This window comes from Pipistrellus hanaki, assembly GCF_964339955.1.
Source record: "Pipistrellus hanaki genome assembly, chromosome: 1".
Lineage (NCBI taxonomy): Eukaryota > Metazoa > Chordata > Mammalia > Chiroptera > Vespertilionidae > Pipistrellus > Pipistrellus hanaki.
This window is the reverse complement of record NC_140503.1, coordinates 64,326,056-64,342,296: the sequence shown is the minus strand read 5'-3', so window position 1 is coordinate 64,342,296 and position 16,241 is coordinate 64,326,056. Positions and strand designations below refer to the sequence as shown.

The 16,241-nt window shown below is 48.7% G+C and overlaps 1 protein-coding gene across 1 annotated transcript in view; it reads right to left on the bottom strand.

Annotated features, from left to right (window-relative positions):
- Nucleotides 1-15,676, bottom strand: part of RASGRP1 (RAS guanyl releasing protein 1) — a 75,429-nt gene extending 59,753 nt beyond the window's left edge. The window contains exons 1-2 of the mRNA XM_084891246.1: nucleotides 15,461-15,676; nucleotides 10,718-10,902 (exon numbers count right to left, since the gene is read on the bottom strand). Of these exons, the coding sequence (XP_084747372.1) occupies nucleotides 10,718-10,902; nucleotides 15,461-15,495 (220 nt within the window). The 5' untranslated portion in view covers nucleotides 15,496-15,676. The remainder of the gene's footprint in view (nucleotides 1-10,717; nucleotides 10,903-15,460) is intronic.
- Between the last annotated feature and the right edge of the window lie 565 nt (nucleotides 15,677-16,241).

The window sequence follows — 16,241 nt, the reverse complement described above, 5'->3', positions numbered from 1 at the left end:
CTCCCGTCACCACTCCTTCTGTCCATTTCAGTTCATCGCCCGTGTCCCTCCAACCCAAGCTCCATTCTGGCAGCATCTCCTGCCTGAAGATTTTGGTAAGAACCTTGGCAATCTCTCCAGGGCCCTTCACCACTCTCTGGAAAAAGACAATGGGCAACGTGGTCTCCATCACACCACTGGCCGCCATCTCTTCTACTCTGCACAAGAATCACAGATGGACCAAACTGTAACAACCTCACGTTTCCGATCTTTTGCAGCTGCTACTTAGAAAGTTAGGGGACACAAGATTTTTTCATTGTTTCTGAAAACAAAGCTTCTCTTCCACAAAACCCATCTAACTTCCCTCATACAGTAAAAAAAAAAAAAAAAAAAAAAGCCCACACCTAGAATTTTAATAGCAATACTTTTTTGTTTTCTTCATTTATTATAACTATAGTCACCTGGTTATCATATTTAGCATTTGGCCTTGAAAAGAAAGAAATGAGTAATTACACTTCTAGCAATGTTTTTAATTCCTCATTAGAATCATTTTAGTTGCCAAGCAACTGTCACTTTTATGTCCCACATTTGAAAGGATTAAGGTAGAATTATTTTAAAAATCAATTTTAGGATAGAATAAGCAACTTTCTGTGCTAGCACATCTATTTATAAAAACTGACGATTTTAAGAGTGTTAATTGTTTAAAATGTGAATTATGGAAAGTGGAGTTAATTGCAGTGAGTTTACCATAAAAGAGCTCACGTGATTACAGTACATATCAACATGCACAGAAGGGAATCTAGGAAGGTTTTCCCAACAATGTTGACACTGCTTATCTTGCTCTTGGTGGCAGAATAGATGACTGCCATTTCCTTTTTTTTCCTAGTCTGTATTTTCTAATTTTTCTAAAGTGAGCAGGAATAATTTTCAAAGTTAATGCATAGATAAGTGGAAAAAAGATAAATGTGTGTGTCTCTCTCTCAAACCAATCTATAATAATAAAAGTGTAATATGCTAATTAGATTAGACGACCTTCGGGAAGGCCAGGTCCCAGGTGCCAGAGGGAAGCTGGTGCTGGCAGCAGGGGAAGGAAGACCTACTTTCGAATGAATTTCGTGTACTGGGCCTCTAGTTAATAAATAAAAACTTAAAAAGTAAAATAAAAAAATAAATATAAGAGCAGAGTTGCAATTAGGTTTTTGTAAATACATAAACTTACAAAAGAGTGGGAATTAAATAAGAATATGCATATAACATATGCTAATATGAAACGTGTGTTGTCCATAGTAAATACTCAAGGGTTAACTATTACTAAAATAATGTTTTAGAAATGTATTTAAGTGGTCAATTTCATGTTGTGTACATGTTATCATAATAAAAATTTTATGTAATAACAATATAGATTCAGTGTGTATTAATAATTTAGAAATAATGGGTTTAAATTTGGTTGGTTTTCTAAGTCTCTGCCCTAAGGATATTGGCTCTGCAAATAGGAAAAAAGTACTTTCTTCAAATATAAAAATTCCTATAGGACTTTCTTCAAATTCACGCTTAAGACCTCATTACAACTTCTCCCAGATATTTTCGGTCTCAGAAATCATTTCAGCAGAACCACAGGGAGAGGAAACGGAGGCTCTGTGCTGCAGAGTGACTGTCTAAGCACTCTGGTGGTAAGCCAGTGATAATCTCAGAAACAAAGCTGAAGGCTTCTTTTTCTCCAGCAAACACTTGCTGACAAACTTCTATTGACCATCCACACAGGGGATTATAGAATTACTGTATATCACAGAATGGATTTAATAAAACCTTGATGAAAACCATAATGGAATATTCACCAAATCTTTGGAATAGGGATTTTTTTTTCAAGTTAATAAAATAAAACAGAAAAAATGGAAAATTTAACTACATAAAAATGTAAAATTTCTGTACATTAAAATCCCCAATGTAAAAATGGATGAGAGGGAAAAAAATTCCTGAAGCATGTGGTATTCAAAGAGTTAAAAGCTTTTTTTTTTCTTTTTGTAGAAAGCTTTTGCAACCATCTAATAATAATGTGATAAATAGGCAAAGGATATGAACAGATAGTTTGCAAAACTGGAGATATAGTTAGCAAACAAACTTATGAAAACACACTCAACAAAAGCTTGGTTATATATACACCCTGTTACCATGTAGCATGAAATGAACGCAAATGATTAAACAGATGGAATCAGAAACAAATAGAGACAGCGTGTGAGACATGAAGAATAGAAATTCACAAAATTGAGGGTTGGTTGGTCAAAAATAAGGGATAGTTAAACCATGAGAAATTTTTAGAGGAGGTAAATGTAAAATAAAAACAAAATCAAAACAAAACAAGAAAACCCTACAGAGTGGTAACTTTGACTCCAGAATGAGAATCTCAGCTTTAATTTTTAAGTTCCACTGTCACTTCTTTAAGAAAAGTTTTCAATTTCACTGATATTTGCTTTCCTTTTCTTTAAGGTATAATGTTTCTTTGTTTTATAAGATACTAGATAAAAGGAGCAAAAACAATGGCAAATATTACCTTCTAATTAGGTTATACAAAATTCAATGTCCAGTTGTAGCTTGCCTTCTCACCTCAGAACTTTGCAATGTAAGCACCCTTGTAGCTGGGCAAAGTGGTGCTCAACACTGGCCTCTCCAGGGGTGGGGCAAAAGAAGAAGCCCTCCTTAGCAGTGCTTGTCCATTTCCATGGGGTAAATACTCCCAGCACAGACAATGTCAAGCTACTAGCACGACTTCACTGAACATGGAGCTGGGAAGAGCTGTGCATACTATTGCTCACCACTATTAGCATTCCTACCACATGGGAACAACAGACAACCTCAAGAGCATAGATGACAGTAAAATGTGGTAATATATTAGGCAATGATGAGTTTTGAGAATTTATCTTGTAGGTTTATACAATTTAATGTTTTAAATTTGATTTTAGAGAGAGAAAGAGTGAGGGAGAGAGATAGAAACAGCGATGAAAAAGAATCATCTATTGGTTGCCCTGCACACCCCCCTACAGGGGATCGAGCCCACAACCCAGGCATGCGCTCTGATTGGGAATGGAACCATGAAATCCTGGTTCATGGGCTGATGCTCAACCACTGAAGCATACTGTCCAGGCTACAATTTAATTTTTAATGATGGCCGTGTTTAACAATGGACTTGCAAAATTTCTGAAAATTTGGCAATCTGCTCTTGCAGGTTAAGTCTTTCAAGGCTGGTTACAGTATTTAACGAAGCGTGGGAGCCTGCATGCCTGCACGGGGTGTGCCCCTGCAGTTGGCCCAGCTTACACTCTTCTCTTTCCCGGATGTTTCCTTCCCAACCACTCTAGGATGACCCCAACCATGTGCAGAACAGGTCCCCAGGCCCAGCAGCTGTAACTGCTCCAGGCACGGGCAGGCAGGTCCTACCCTGAGGAGGTGGATCTGGGGGTGGCTTCCACTTCGGAGGACCTTTCCCAGGTCTCACTGCCCAACCACTGCTGCTTCCGTCAATCACTGAGCACATGGCTTTTGCTTTCACACTATTTGCTAACGTGTTTCCATCATGAACTTTAATAACTCTCACGTCAACCTATGGCCTTAAAAAATCTGCTGGAAAAGTGGTACTTTTGGAGTTCTCATAGAAAGCACCTCTCCCGTCCCTACTCCTCAACCAGCTAAGCTACTACTTTTGGCCTCTGACCCGAGGGGGACAGGGAGCAAGGCCCTATAGAACCACAGTAAATGTAAAGGTGAAAATGCAGAAGAGGAAGGACCAAACCACAGTGATAACAGACACCTGCATCCTCCTTATTTCCATGGCCAAAGAGGAACAGGCTGGAGGTTCTGAAGGGAATTTCTGTCATACAGAAGGAATAGAAATGCAGGAGGCTCTGGGGCAGTGGTCAGCAAACTGCAGCTCATAAGCCACGTGTGGCTCGAGAGCAGCAGTTTGCCGACCACTGACCTGGGGTGTCCAAGAAGCAAGCATGCCATCGGTTCACGTGTCACCTTCATCAGCAGCACAGTGACGGCCGACTGAGTGGGAACCCCTGGATGGGCCCGCAGGAACCTGAGAGATGAACCCCCTCCCCGATGCCCGCTCATGGTAAGGGCGGAGAACCTCTGGTAGAATGGGAGGGAAGAACGTGGGTCCGGGACATAAATGGCCGAGTTCACATCTCAGGGGCCCTCTCACTAATGAGCTGGGCCACAACCCACAGGTTCCCCAATGTCCCTGAGCTTCCATTTTCTATCAATTGAAAGAGGGAAAAAAAAAATTCATGGCACCAATTCAGGTAAAGGCTCAGCCGCTTACAGAGCCAACCACTATCAGTCTAGACCAGTGGTCGGCAAACTGCGGCTCGCAAGCTGCTGTTTGCCACTCTGTTGACTAATGAGTTTGCTGACCACTGGGATAGAGGCTTAATCACAAGATACAACAGCCTGTAATTATTGGAATCAAGAGTCTAGGTCAGGGGTGGCAAACTCATTAGTCAACAGAGTGGCAAATTGCAGCTTGCTAGCCGCATGTGGCTCTTGACCCACAGTTTGCCTACTGATCTAGACCTATCTGTCGGCCTTCTCTTTCTCTCAGCAGTCAATCTCATCTCTCTGGATGGACTTACTGACCTACAGTGCTCAGAATTCCCGAGACACTGTCAACCCCATGCACAGGCATTTTTATGACTGCTGCTGTCCTCTCCTACTGTGGGAGGTTGGCAATAAATACCCTACAGGAGAGCACAGATGAGAGCGTAAAAGGTGTTTCCCATTTCCTCATCTCACACCCGTGAGAGGCAGACCTGCCAGCCCAGGGCACGGGCTGTTGCCAGCCTGTTAAACATGCAGCAAAGAGGCTCCTTGGAATAAACAGCGTCTTGATCACAGAATGCTAATTAAGTCAGTCCATGACTTTAAAAAAGGACAGCCATGCCTGCGAGCTGCTCTGACGCCTGGAAGCCTTAGGAAGGGAGTGCCCGGAGGACCATCCTCTACATGTGAAACCTGTGGCCAGGACTTCCAGCAACTGGGGGTTCCACTGAGGATGCTACTGGTCTGCTGTGGTCTTCTCTGTGGTCTTCCCAATGTCATCAACAGTGGCCCAGGCGTGAGCCCCTCGCTGCTCTCACACCTGGCGTTGTAGCCTGGAGTTGCCCATTCGTGGGTCCGGGTGCCCTTGGCTCTCACAGTCAGTCCCGGGCTTCTGGTCTGGTGCTCCTGCTGCCAGGGGCACCTCGCTTTGGTGCAGACTCTTAAGTGGCAGAGTGGTGAGGGATTCCTACCCCTCCCTTTGCCATGGAGTGTTTGGTTCCAAGTGAGTGTTTGCCTTCTTTGGCTCTAACTTTAAAAACAGGTGTAGTGTTTTACCCTTAACATCCAGCTGCTCCATGGTGTGGGATATATACCTGAAGTTTTGGGATATTTCTATTTGGGCGGTCTTTGGATAGCATTAATATAAAACACCTGGTAATTTTAATCAATTAACACTTTGTTCAAGAGAACATTTCAGGCAGACACCTGTTATGAAGATGAGATCCAAATATAAAGTTCTTGTATTTCATGGAGTTTAATTTCCATCCTGGGGGAGGATGAGGGACCAGGACAGGCAGGCCCTGTGTGGCCTGTGGGCTTCCCCTGAGCAGAGGAAGCCTGTTCTAGGAGAGGGACCTGCGCCTGCCTCAGCTCAGGGCCCAGGGGCTGCTGGGGCAGAGGAAGGAGCACCTGAGTAGCATGTTTTCTCCTCAGATTGGGGGCATGAGGCTCAATTAACTTTCTCATTTGTCCAATGGAGACAATAAGAGCTGACCTGCCTATTTCAGAGTTGTTTTGAGTTTAAAAGAAATCAATACATGTGGGACTCCAAGAAAAAAAAATCAACATCTATAATCATCTATAATATAAAAGCATAATGTGCAAATCGACTAAATGGCCTATCCGCGGAATAACCATCCGGATGACCTTCTGGAAAAAGCCGGGGTTGGGGGGCTGGCCGAGGCAGCCAGGGCTGCTCAGGAGGTGGCCGGGGCTGCGAAGGCCTACCCTTGCATGAAATTTGTGCATCGGGCCTCTTAGTTCTGAATATAAGATACGAGGCCAGGCTGCGTTTCCCCACACGCTGACAGGTAAGACAAAGACCTGCAGCTTCCTCCCACGTCCAAGCGGAGAGCAGCAGAGCTGCCTCTGGAGGGTCCCTTTCTGGCATGTGTTTGCCGCCTTCTTGCTGATGCTGTCAGAGTTGTCTTGTACTCACAAGAGGACAAGAGAAGAGCTTTGGGAATTTGGACGTCTGAAGCCTTCCACTCAGTCTCCAATGCTGGCAGCCCTCCTACGAAGTGAAAACGTTTTAAAAAGCCCAGATGATTTTGTCAGTCTTTTCTACCTCTGGAACAGAGGGTGTGACTCACTCGCGTCTGACATCAATGTACCAGGTTGTGATGATTTGCCTCATTGTGCTCAGCTGAAGAGTGACTTCACTCCCCATAACAGGCTGAGAAGGTAAAGCGTGATCTCTGATTGAAACAGAAGGCGGGGGTGGTTGCTTCATGGTAAAGCAATGAACTGCTCAAGGTTCTGAGTTTCTAGTCCCAAATCTGTAACCTTGTATGTGACACGGGAAGGCTTGCCCGAGGCCTGCAAGAGGACACTTACTTTGTGGGTGCTGGTCATCCCTTTCTTTTTTGTTTTTAACTATTTATTTATTCCTCATGCAGAGGATATTTTCCCATTGATTTTTAGAGAGACTGGGAGGGAGGGGGAGAGATAGACAGAGAAACATCGATGTGAGAGACACATTGATTGGTTGTCTCCTGCACTCACAGATGAGATACATGCCCTTGACTGGAATCAAACCCAGGACCCATCAGTCCACGAGCCAATCCCCTACCTACTGAGCCAAACAGGCCAGGGCTGATCACCCATTCTTTTTTTTTTTTTTTTTTTAAATATATTATATATTTTTTTGTACAGAGAGGAAGGGAGAGAGATAGAGAGCTAGAAACATCGATGAGAGAGAGAGTCATCGATCAGCTGCCTCTTGCACACCCCCCACTGGGGATATGCCCACAACCAAGGTACATGCCCTTGACCGGAATCGAACCCGGGTCCCTTCAGTCCCCAAGCCGATGCTCTATCCATTGAGCCAAACCGGTTTCGGCTGATCACCCATTCTTAAAAGCACTGTAGTAAGTCCTTCCTCTGAGAACAGTGTGGGTGGTAACTAGTGGCCAATATTACTCAAGAGAGGGCCATCAGTAAAGACTGCCAAATGCACACGAGGCCTCAGGGAGTACTCAGACTATTACCTAGAGATGCTAGAAAAAAGCAAATCCCTCAGTTTCCAGAAAATTTGTTGCTTTTCCTTTCCAAGTAGGTCATCTACCCTGTCCAGTATGCCCCACAGAATTCCTGCGATGATGGGAATCTTTCTATTACTCTGTCCGGGGGCAGCTACCACTTGTGGCTGTTAAGCATTTGAAATAGGAACTAAATTTCATATCTGATATAATTTTAATTAATGGAAATATCTATGTAAACAACCATGTGGGGCTAGTGGCCACCATATTGGACAGCACAACTCTAGCCAATTCAACCCCCCTCAAAGCAAACTGCATGCAAGTGAGGCTGGGAAAGCAGTAGAACATACATGAACTAATTACAGTCTTGATGTTCAAAACAATTTTTTTTTTCCACATTGGAAGAAGTGGCCAATATCAAGGTCTGAAGTGAGAGATTACCATAAAATAAGAACAGTTTTCCCTAATCCTCCAGTACTATTTCCTCCCATTTCTTTCATGAATATTAAACTGTGATGGCATCTAAACTCATTAACACAAAGCTAAACTAGATGACTTTAATCTATAGGACAATGGTCAGCAATCTGCGGCTCGTGAGCCACATGTGGCCCCTTGAGTGTGGCTCTTCCACAAAATACCACGTGCCCTGATTAAGTTAATAACAATGTACCTACCTATATAGTTTAAGTTTAAAAAATTTGCGTCTCAAAAGAAATTTCAATGGTTGTACTGTTGATATTTGGCTCTATTGACTAATGAGTTTGCCAACCACTACCATAGGACAACTTTTCTACCCAAGGCTGAGAAATAACCAGTGAGATCAGGTTCGAGAGAAACATTAACCTCACTCTGCACCCTTCTCCCATCGCCTCTGAGGAGGCTGACAGGTAGGAGCCCAAGGACATAGTTCTGCTGCTGCTGCCCATCCCCACCCCCCGACTTACCTCTGCGGCTCAATCGCACTCCCTCCCCCCCCTAGACACGTCAACTGACTACCAACCACTCAAAAATCACAGGCTACGTGCTGTCTCCCATTCTCTCCAGACATTCGGTGTCTTTTCTTCTTTTCCCCTTTCATGTAAATTCTGTGGCAGGAAACTCCGCAGAGTATAATACGAGAAGCCCTGAGATCTTCACCTTCCTGCCCTCCTGAAACATTCCCACGGCCCCAAGAGGGGTTTGAACAAACACTGGCTGTCCTCCCGAATCTAGGCCCTCACCCTGGAGGTGAACTGACTCAAACTCTACATGGCATAAAGGATTTATTCTCCCTGCACTTCGCTTATGACTGCCCTGGGTTTTGTATCATTTTCTTTTTTTTTCCCTGAACAGGGCACATCTCAGGTGCTCTAAGCTCTAGGAATGGGACAGGTGTGCAGTCCCTGCCATTCTCTGGGTGCACTGCCCAGCACAGCGTCACAGGCAATCAGGGACTTCCATGCTTCTCGGTCAATTGCCGAAGACTCTCAGGCTCCATGGGATTGTTACAGCTTTGGGATTTTAAGGTACATCCTTCAGTTCAACATAGTCTAGGAAATAATCTACTATTTGCTGAGGGGTGTGGGCTGGGCTTGGTTTTCTCAGGGAAGGACTGCAGAACCAGTCACGTATTTTTCAGGTTGATGTCATGATTATTGGAAGGCTAATACTCAGCCAGCAGCGGCGTGACGGACATGGGAGGAAGAAAGCGTGATAAGTACTAAATACATTGCTGGTCGCCGTTTTCTCATCAACAGTGAGATGGAAAGAGCATAAACATCTTCGTGCAGGAAATAGTCATAGTGCCCTGCTAACGACCAGGACACCGACTGCCAGGCCCGAGTGAGGAGCTCTGTGGCGTGTTAGACTGGAAACGGGGTGACAGAACAGCTTGTCACAGCCGCGCTTCCCCCAGGCTCCGCTGTGTCCTAGCGCCTCTCCCTGTGTCCCAGCGCCTCTCCCCGTGTCCCAGCGCCTCTCCCTGCCCGTGTATTTCCCACGGAGGTTCATTTGAAATAGGAAACCATTCATTCTGCCCCCGACTTCATTCCCCACTGAAAAATTAACATGTAGATAAATAGAAACTCAATTAAAGTTAAGGTCCAACAAACAATAAAAACCCTCCCTCTTTTCCTGGTTAAAAAGCAAAGCGGTCTGTTTGGATCAGCTGCATCCATCGGCATCGCCGCCTGGCCACTTGTGAGAAATGTAAATTCTCGGACCGCACCCCCGGCCCATTGGAGCAGAAACTTTGCAGGTGGAGTAAATGCATTATATCCTCCATGCGATTCTGCACTAACATTTGAGCACAACTGCTTTAAACAGTGTTGAAATCATCAAAACTATTCTTCTCAGTGTTGTAATAAAGCGCACGAAGTGAGTGTTCCTGAGGTGTCAAGCCTTTCCCAATTCTAGAATTAAGGTCTGGCCAAGCACTGAACAAGTCCAGCCAGGAGTCCCAGCTCTGAGTTCCAGCGCTTCTGCATGCCGTGCGACCTGGGACAGGAGCACCTCCCCGGTGGCTCGGCTCCTGGAGCCGGCTGGGCAGGCGCCTCTGAGCTGAGCCACTAGGGCTCACTCCTCTGCTGCATGATGGGAGATGAGGGGCTCAAAAGGAGGGATGGGGGGGGGGGGGGCAAAGGGGAAATCTATGACTTTTCCATCAATTTTAATCATTCCTTTTTTTGAAGGGAGAAAATACTTAGTACTCTTCCATCACTATTTCACAAATAACAACCAAGGGAAAGACTGATTATACAATTTTTTAAAAATAGGGCATCTTTGCAGATAGCTGCTTGTCAGCTGCCCTGAGGGGTGCATCCTTCACGGTGATGAGGTGATGATGGAGGACCGAGTTTAGGTAATTCACTGCCGGCGTGAGTCTGCATGCTGCTCAGATCTTTGACCCCCAATGGCAATGCTTATTAATCAGTATCTCCCAGTCACAGAAATTCCAACTTTACCCTATCCCTACCCAGTCCTCTGTAAGTACCGTTCAGGTTGTAAAGGGAATTATTAAGACTTTTTTGTCCAAATGATTCAAAAACTTTCACATTTCTGTTTGATAATAGAGTCTGCTCACAGAACCTGGTTTTTGGGCGCCCCAAGAACACAAGGGCAAAAAGTCAAAGCACCAGGAGCACAACAGCATCGTATAATCCCCCCCTCCCCCCCCCCCGCCCCCGCGCAAAAAAAACAACAACAAAAAAAAAAAACACCTCCATCCGAAGAAAAATGTAAAGTCTCCTCGGTAACTTTTCTCACTTTAAATCACACCTCTCATCACGACCTGTTACACCCACACAGTCATGTGCCGCAGGCACCGCGCACCCTCTCCAGCATTTCAAAGGCTCAAAAAGCTATTTTTAAAGCCAAAATGCAGTCTAGGTTGCTATTCTATAAAGCACTTGTTAAGGACGCAGAAAGTAGGATAGTGATTTTCATGCATGTGGGCCACTCACCAAACGACTGAATGCAGCTGTCGATGAGATCGTCCAGGCTGGCTCCTTTGGACAAATGTCCCAGAGACACCATCATCCGGAACTGGGTGATCTGGGCCAGGCTGGGATGGGAGGGGAAGGGGCTGCTGGCTGGCTTCGCCTCTAGTTTTGCTTTCGGGGCAGCTCTGCAGCCATGGGAAGGTTTCCTGGGGGAAGAGAGGAGGCAGTGAGCGCAAGCGGAGCGGCCAGGGGGGAAGGAGACCGGGGCAGCTCCACACTCTGAAGGCAGATTAGAGAGGGAAGGACTGGAGATAAGACAATTAATTCTGGGAGTTGGGCTGATAGAAGATACACCCCTCCCACTTGGCAAATGCACCCAACGGACTGGTTGGCTGTTAAAGAGACATCTCCCAAGCAAACAACAAGGTGAGATTTCAGGGCTGCAAGTAGGGCTGGTCCTCTGGGGGTTGGGACTGCTTCGGCCTGCTGTCTCCTTTGCCTGAGGGGAGAGGCAGAGGCAGAGGCAGAGGCAGAGGCAGAGGCAGGGGCAGGGGCAGGGGCAGGGCTGCTTTGGCTGTCCTCCGGTCCTAGAAATGCTTTTCCATTTCAGCCTCGAAGCCACTGGCTTGCGTCTTCAGAATTGAGTTTCAGAAGACCTCATCTTTGGCTAAATTCATTCATCGTGAGCAACACCCTGTAGAAACTCAGATGGCCTCAAAAACATCTTTAAGGACTTTGTGTGTGTGGGGGGGGGTGTGTGTGTGTCAAAGACTGAGGACCGTGTGCAGGGGGGCAAGGAGGGGGGAGGGGGAAGATGGTGGTATTTAGATTTTAAGCTAGTCCTGCCTTTCTCACAAATGTTGGTGGGGTTTAAGATTCTGTCTTTCATGATTGACAATACAGTTAATCATTATGAGTCATTTTTATCATTAAATACCATTCCATTAAGCCTGTACTTGGGTCCTTACCTGTTGGGGGAGGAGGAGGTGTGGAGGGGCAGAGCTCATGAGAGCTTCATGCCAGAACTGAATCCAAAAGAGCACACCTGGATACGGAAAGGCTTAGGAGTGCCTACAGGTCACCTCTGCCCACTCCCACCTAGCTTTTCCTTTATTCATGACCTCGCAGTATAAGTCACGTTGCTTGCAACATGATACGTGAAGGTTAATTGAGCATTTTGTTTTCCCTTCCATTAAAAAACATAAACACACACACAGGCACATGTCCATCATCTCTGAAGGCTCAATAGTGATGGGTCTTGTTACTTGTAACTTCTTTGAGCATATCGTTAACTCTTCCCTCCCCACTGGGCCTGCTTATTTCTCAATTTACACAGAGGAGGCAAGAAGCAAAGGAAAAAGAAACATGCCTCAGACCCATAACATTAGCTACTCCCTCTGTGCTTTGCTGAACACAGGAGGGCACCCATCAATCAGAAAGTGCTTATTCCATGGGTAAGACATGGTGATGGGTCAGAGAAGGCAGTAGGACAGTGAGGGCTCTCTGTGAACTGGAAATCATACTGACTACATGCTAGCTGATGCTGTCTAACGGTCATCTATCTCTAAGTTCTTCACTGCACAACTCTCGTTGGAGAATCATACCGAGACCAAGGAAAGAGCGCTCTGTCCATCCTCAGTGCCCTGTGAGTGGGAGGGGAAGGGCAGTGATGTGCTCAGAGAAGGGGGAGCCAGCTACAGCTGGAGTGTTGGGGAGAGTTTCTCTGACAAGAAATCCCACCCAGGAGAGGCTAAAAGAGTACTGAAACCAAAATGAAAACACTGGGGCATACACAGCCTGTGAAGGAAGACTGCTGAACGGTGGGGCCCCTCAGGACACAGCCAGACCTGTGGAGGGAGCACCCTGCATTTCACAACCACTGCAGGGTGCTGGGCTGGCAGCGGTTGCTGAGCTCTGTTCCCACCGAGGGTGGACCCAGGGAAACTGCGAAACCGAACCAGCCATTGGCTATTAGGAATCTACTGACCAGAGGCAGGGATTTCTGAAAGGTGGTGTTACAGGATCTCTGGCCATTACTGATTTTTACCCTGGGTCTAAGATAGCCCCAGGAGCAGATCAGTCCCTGAAAATGACCACCATGGGTTGGGAACCTATGACCCTGCAGGCACTGGGCTGGGGATCTGCATGGTCTTTAAAGCGTATATCCCAGAGAGACATCATCCCCATTTCATGATGCTGAAACTGCGTCTGAAAGAGGCTAAATGACTTGCTCAAGTACAACTCCTCTGTGCTAGATCTGGGGTTTGTACAGGGCACCTCTCTGGCTCTATTTGCTTAATCGAGATTTACTGTGCCTGGAACTACGCACTTTTCACTCTATCAGAATGAGCGAGAGAGGCTGGAAGGTCAATTCAACCATAAGACAAAAGTAACATCCTCTGACATCACAGCTGATCATGTAAAGGCTGGATCTGGGCCCCTCCTCCTGCCTGTTCCCCGGGGCAGTCCTCAGACCAGAGGCTGCCTGGGCCTCCATGGTCATCTCCGAGCCCTTCACTGGATGTGTGGGGGTCCAGGATCAGGAGGGCGATGGGACAGGCCACCAGCGCGGAGACAGGCAGAAGGCAGGCCTCCTGTGCCCACCGGGACGCCTTGCCCTTCCAGGAGGCACTGACAGTCTCCAAACCCGGGGCTGGTTGACAGCTGTTGGGATTAGTCAGCTTTCTGCCTTAGCGGCTGCCTTTTTACCATGAAGATCTCCACCGGAGGCGGAGCTGGGAAAGAGAACAATAAAGTCCTTCTCAGTACAGCCTCTTTTTCTCTTAGGCCTGCCAGTGCCTCTCTCTGACCCCTGGAGAAGGGGCCCCTGCAAGCAGAGGCTGGGCTTCCACACACGGCTCTCCCCTCGGGGGGCCGGGAGGTGTCTCCCTCGGTCTCTCAGCTGGTGGATACGAGGAAAATGCCACTTTCTCTCTCAGGTGGTAGCAATGATCATTGAGGACCCTGAAAACTGCCCTGGTTCTAACTCTAGCGATGGTTCCTCATGTCAGCAGTAACAGAAACCACTTTGTTTCACAAGGTGAGATGCTTTTACCGGAACTAAAAAGGACTGGGGTAGATTCAAGTAGAAAGAGAAAACGTGAAGGGAGTTTTGGTGTGTGTGTGTGTGTGTGTGTGTGTGTGTGTGAAAAATGCAACCTGGGAACTATGGAGCCCAGAGAGATTTGAGGGCCCGGGGGCAGGAGAAACCAGGGAGGAAAAGAGCTGCTAGAAACCAAATTGTGACCTGAGAGGTCTAGGGAGAAGGGTTATCTGAACCATGACCTGGGGAACTCAGCTCTTCTGTGCAGCCTCTTGACTGGCTACTTTGTGACAAACCTTCAAAACTGTCTCTTCCGGTGAAATGGCTGCACATAGGATTAATAAAAGACTTCTCTATAGTCAGGTCTTGAAGGTGTTGTAACCCATGGAACAAATAGACCTAATCTTCAGAGGCTTATCTTTCAAGGATAGTCGCCATTCCCTTGTGAATTAAAAAGAACACAAAACAAACAAACAAAAAAAATCCCTGAGAGAAACAAATTAACTTAAGGTGGTTTCTGAGGCCAATATTGGCTAAGGCTGGGTGAAGGTAGCTGAAGGACACTGTCAACACTCAGAAATGGTTCAAATGAAATCCTCTCCAGGCACAGGTGGCCTCAGTGGAGGTCACAATATAAGGTTCAACTTTGTATGGCAACTTCCACGGCTTTCTTTGCCGTGCAAGGTGGCTTCTATTGGCTTCTAGTGAGGATTCCTCCCTTCCCTTCCCCAAAAGGCTCAATTTAAAGTACTGAGGCCCTTCGCCTCCATCTAGTGCAAGGTACGGTGTCGGACCCTCGGGGACACAGGGCGGGTGCATAAAAGACCAAGGACCCTTAGCTAGACAGTCCAGCAGGGCAAAGCTTCCCGCATCTTTGGGCATGCCTGTGCAGCTGGGCATGGCCGGCACATCACCCAGAGTCCATGTGGACAGATGTGGGGAGTGCACACTGTGCCCAGCCCTATGCTGACCAGGCCCCTGTCCAGGCAATTGTCCCATTCCAGGATTTTGGGGGGACAAACTCAAAAGTACCTGGCACTTCCAGGCCTCTTTCTCCTCACAAGAGCTTTTTCACTAACGGTCACTCTTCATATTCTGCACCCCAAGGGCCCCCTGAAACATCTCTCCGGAGTCACAGTAGGGTGGAGGGGAATACAGGCAGTGGGGAATACAGATTTTCCCCCAGGTTCCATGGTTCCCTGACCTCTGCTTGTTCCCTGCAAGCCCTGCCGGCCTTCCTGGGCCCTCCCGAGACCCGCAGGGCCGGCAGAGACCACCAGGTGGCGCCCCGGAGCCCGGAGCCCGGAGCCCCAGCAGGTGCGGGCGTCCGGGAAAGTCCGCGAGTGGGAGTCCCAGGTGCCGGGCAGCGAGGAGCGGGGGGAGGAGGCCGGTCCCTGCAACCCCGGAGCTCGCCAGGCGAACTCCGGCCGCACGACCCAGCTCCCTTCCCCATTTCCCCACGCGCGGAGCTGGACGCTCCCGGCGCGACCGTCCCCTGCGTTGGTCTCCGCTGCGCGCATCTCCCCTGACATGAGCCGAGACCTCAGCCTGCCGTCCCCATGAGTCGCCGGCAACTTCCCCTAGAGAAGACTCCCGTGTCGTCCGCCCCACAGTCTCTTCCTCCCCACCCCCCCCAGAGAGGCCTCCGGAGGCTGCCCGCACCCCGGCCCCCGCCCCGATGAAGGACCCTGGCGCCCCCGAGGGCCTGGGCCGCTACTCACCGCGGAGCCTCTCGCGCCTTGCCCAGGGTGCCCATGGCCGCGGCCGCGCGTGCGGACGGCTCACCTAGCGCGGCGGGACGGGCTCGGCGGGGCGCATCGCCTCGGCACGGCCGCCGCCGCCGCCAGCGCGGCCCTCGCCCCGGGCCTCCCCGCCCTCGGGCCGCCCACCCGCCGCTCCGGAGCCGGCGAGCCGCCCGCCGCGCACCCGCCGCCGCACAAACTTTGTGCGCGCGCCCTCCTCCTGCCTCCGCCGCGCGCTCCCTGCCGGCACCGCGGGCACGCCCACTGATGCTATCGCCGTAGGAGCTGTGCGGCGGCTGCGGCTCTTTGCCGATCCCTGCCCCCAGCACCGGGTAGTGCCCAGAGGCCAGCACCTTTCCCCGTCCTCGCCTCTGGCCCCAGCCCTCTCCCTCTCGTAGCCCTCTCCCTCTCCCAGCCCGACGGTGCGGTCCGGGGGAGCAGGAGGGCTGGGGAGGCGCCCGGTGCCTTGGATTCCCCCCCCCCCCCCAAACCCGCGGCTGGACAGCAGGTGTGCTCCCAAGGGCACCAGTTTCACTCAGCGGCTCTCGGGAACACCCTCCCTCCCTCCATCCTCCTCACCCTGTCCTTCGTCCCCCCAGGCCCCTTGTCATTCTGTATTTCAGCATGGCTCCTGGGCGCCTCTTATGCTTTCCCAGGCCTCTTAAAAATTTTTATTTATTGATTAAGGTATCACATATTTGTCCTCATTTCCCCTATTCCCATCCCAAACCCCTCCCCACGCATGCCCCCATCCCCCTGT